At 37.0% G+C, this 4,190-nt stretch overlaps 1 protein-coding gene across 1 annotated transcript in view; it reads right to left on the reverse strand.

Annotated features, from left to right (window-relative positions):
- Positions 1 to 4,190, reverse strand: part of LOC119416586 (DNA (cytosine-5)-methyltransferase 3B-like) — a 261,265-nt gene that overhangs the window by 95,547 nt on the left and 161,528 nt on the right. The window contains exons 9-10 of the mRNA XM_037683776.1: positions 3,655 to 3,699; positions 3,380 to 3,459 (exon numbers count right to left, since the gene is read on the reverse strand). Of these exons, the coding sequence (XP_037539704.1) occupies positions 3,380 to 3,459; positions 3,655 to 3,699 (125 nt within the window). The remainder of the gene's footprint in view (positions 1 to 3,379; positions 3,460 to 3,654; positions 3,700 to 4,190) is intronic.

A 4,190-nucleotide genomic window follows, 5' to 3' on the forward strand; every position in this document is an offset into this window, starting at 1 on the left:
GGAGATGAGTGTAGACCGCAGAGTCCTGGCCTGATGATGTTGATCTTCTGTGCTGGTCCATCCTTTTGGCCAGTGGCTGTTTAGTTTCCCCGATGTAAGACTGATCACCCTCCTGACACTGAACAACATACACAACATTGCTCTGTTTGTGCCGGGGGACTGGATCTTTGGGATGAACCAGTTTTTGCCGTAATGTATTTTGGGGTTTAAAATCCACTGGGACGTTATGTTTAGAAAATAAACGTCTCAGTTTCTCTGATACCCCCTCATCATATGGAATGACCACTGGTCTGGGTCTGGGTTCCTCCTTGATTTTTTTTTTTTTTTTGAATGTCCAGAGGACCAGATTTAACTTTTTTAGATTTTTCTACCTGGATTATTGAGCATGCATCAGGATATCAATGCAATAGATTAAATGTGGAACAATGATTGTGTTATACAACATGTACAGAGCTTTATCATTTAATAATTCCCTGACTTTGTATAGTACTGCAATAGATTTAGATATTTTTGTTCTTACAGAATTGATGTGATTTTTCCATGTTAGCTGTTCATCAATGATTACACCCAAAAATTTCATCTCATTAACTCTACAAATCTCAACACCCTCAATTTTAAATGGATCAACAGTTCTCTTTTTGTTACTAAATATCATGTATTTAGTTTTATCTAAATTTAATGATAATTTATTAAGTTTAAACCAAGTTTGTATTTTATCAAATTCTGTCTTCATCAATTCCAACATCCGTTTTACATCTTTACCCAAACAGAAAATGTGGTGTCATCTGCAAAACAATTAAGTACAGATGTGTACTTTGGAGTTGTGGTTGATTTGAATGTTGAACTCAACATTAATTGGGTGACAGGTCTTCTCCAAATACTTTGAGAGATGAGATTATTGATGGACTGACTAATTATGGGGTGGGTTAAATATTAACGTTTACAGTTTATTTACAGTATTAAGAGGCGTTTCGATGATTTTTCCTTAAAATTAACATGGTTGACAAGATACTTTTGCATGGTACTTAGTTAAATATTATCTTTTAATGATTACTTGATGATTTGTTTATTTAATGACTATTTGATGTGTGAAGACATTCTTATTCATGTGTTTTTTAAGGTGCGTTTGTAATTAGTTTCAAGAGCAGATCGTGATGAACTAATGCCACTAGATGGTGCAATTGTGATGATATATTTAAATATTAACACTGTTTTCTATGAAATAAATTTTTTACAGCTGGGCCATGACGAGAGACCAGAGGATTTTGATAAATACATAAAATGGGGTTTTATAATATAGATTTTCCAGGGGGTGAACTCATGACATTTTTCAATATAAATTGATATTAAATTGAAGGGTGGTGGAATGGGTGAATAGATTTGTTGGTTAATTGGGAATGTTTTTATATTAGATTACCAGGGGGAGTTGGGAGGTTCTATCATTTACATACAATATGCACGTTAAAACATGTTAATTGTTTAAATCAGATTTTATTCACACAAACACATTTTCTGCTGTGACAGGCTAAAAATACCGACAGCGCTCTGTGCAAATAAACTGGGTATTGACTGAAGGGGAAGGGGGCACAGAGTTTTCTTCTTCTTTTTCAGATGGACAAAATGGACCAGGCCTGTCCTTGGAGTCAAAAAAGAGAAGTTCAGGTTCTACAGAACTGATGAACATCTATTAGATAAGAACGCTTCTTGCATTAGGACGCCTCCTGCAATCATCAAATCATGTTTAGAGAACTGACTTAGACAAATGTTAGACATCCTGATGCATGCTCAATAATCCAGGTAGAAAAATCCAAAAAAGTTCAATCTGGTCCTCTGGACATTCAAAAAAACAAAAAAAAAAAAAAACAAAGCAAAAAAATGTAGAAATGTTTCGTCTCTCATCCAAGAGACTTCCTCAGTCTGAGGTGCTGTATTCAGCTCAGTCTCTTAAATAGCACCTTCACAGAGTGGATCAAGATACATTACATTTTTTTGTTTTTTTTGAATGTCCAGAGGACCAGATTGAACTTTTTTGGACAAATGTTAGACATTTCCATTATGTCATTGCACCACACCAGGGGGATGCTGAAGTCCTAGGCAGATGTCCAGGGCTGGGTCAGGCGACCTGAGGCTGGCAGGTCTCACGCTATAGCCTGTAGGCATCTCCCGCCAACATATAAGGAATAATGTACATTCAACCAGAGGAGAAATTATTAATTGCTTGCTTATTTGGCGGTACTGAACTCAGAGTTTATTCGAGGGAACCCCTTTTGGGGACCCTCGCCCAGGAGGAGTTGTTACGATATTTTTGGACTGGTCCTATGGTTTTGATCTGCTCAGAGACAGGATTATAATGAAATTATGACCCGGTTCTGACTGGGTTAAACTGGGCCAGCAACTCTAAAAAGAGTCTCCCTGGGATTTCAATATCAGTCAAGTAATAGAGTTTAATCTGCTTGCCACATCACATAGAAAGGCTTTTGGAGCACCGTCTCATTTTTCCCAACACATCAGAACCACATAAGATCCATTGAGATCACACTTAGTCACGCCCCCCATACACTGATAGGTTGAGCTCCCCTTCTGCGAAGGAGGAGTCCAGGACCCTATAAATGAATAATGACACGGGACATCGGGGCTCTTCCGGTTCTGTGAACGCGTCACAGACCGGAGAGTCCAGCGCTGTAAATTGTAACCTTTTCCTGCCTTTTTTAAATATATTTGATAAAACTTAACTGACGTTTCCTTGATTTATTGATAATGAGAGTTGCCACTTCTGAGGGAGATTCGAGCCGGGGGTAAAGACGTGGGCTGAGGTGGTTTCCGGGTCCGGTGGCCCACAGCCAGCTCACGTCTTTAACAGACTGTACCACCTGACCAGTACGAATAAAATCCTCTTCACTGCTGAAACTGGACCTGTGCTTACTTGTAATATTACTGTCTGGTACAGGAGGTGGAGCTTTCAGAACAGAAAAGCTGTGAACGGACTGAATGGAAGAGCAGAACCCATCATCAGGACAACACTACCTAGCCTCGAAGACATCTTAGTTCGACAATATAAACCCAAAGAACAAAAGATAACGAAGGACATTAATCATCCCAGCTAGCTTCCAGCTAAGACAGAGAGGCTGAGGCAGCTTGTTTGGTCTCAAGACAAAGATAAATGATTGTACAGTCCAACTTTGTAATCCAGATGTATTTATACAGATGCTTACATTTGCTGTTAATTTCTTTTATGTTTTGTTTTTATTTGTTTCCTTAGCTGTTTTTGATTTTCTAGTACTGTTGACATTTTTACATTTTACTCTGTTTGTACAACAGTGCATGTGAAGAATAAAGAAAATATGATTTTGAAAAGTAAAAGTGGCTGATAATTTCTTACTTTGCACTTCAAGCAGAGGCTGCCTTTAAAAAGGGGGTGGGAGATCTCAATGTCTTCAGTTCCACAACACAAACAAAAAGCTGCAGAAAAACAAAAACAAAGAAACAAACAAATTCTACTGGGTGGAAGGAAGAATGGGGAAACTATATTCATGAACATGTATAATGTAGCAAGTAACAGGTAAAACACACAAGAGGAACTTAACACCACATAAACATTTTGTGTTTTGTGCAAATTTAAGGAGATAAAAGTGTCACTTTAGTGTAGACACTCACCTTCAATGTCCAGCTTTAGTTCCATGATCCTGTTGATGGTTGTCTCTGTAAAGGGAAAATTGTGTTAATATCATTTCAATACCTTAACACATTTGTTGTAATAGGGATGCACCGATCCACTTTTTTTAAAACTTCTAATCCGATCCCGATACCTAAATCTGGATGTCGGCCGATACCAATCCTGTTCCGATATCATGATCATCATTGATTTTATATGAGGCTGTAATAATCTGCTCTCAAGTACAATTTGTACAAATATATGCATGCATGTCCAAAAAGGCAACTTGACGTAAGTTTTATTAATGTTGGATAAGTTTTAAAGTTACAATAAAATCATGCTAACACAAAACATCTTTTTTTATTCCTAGCTTTAAAGTGGATATTAAAGTGATTAGATGGCTTCAAACATCTGCTAACTTCATGTCATAAACCAACAGACATGTTCCTGTTTTTAGTATTTTACATCACTTTATAATGTAGCTGGTTTTGTTTCGTTTATATATATATACAGTATATATATATATATATATATATAT

Source organism: Nematolebias whitei, chromosome 11, assembly GCF_014905685.2.
Source record: "Nematolebias whitei isolate Nwh7 chromosome 11, NemWhi1, whole genome shotgun sequence".
Lineage (NCBI taxonomy): Eukaryota > Metazoa > Chordata > Actinopteri > Cyprinodontiformes > Rivulidae > Nematolebias > Nematolebias whitei.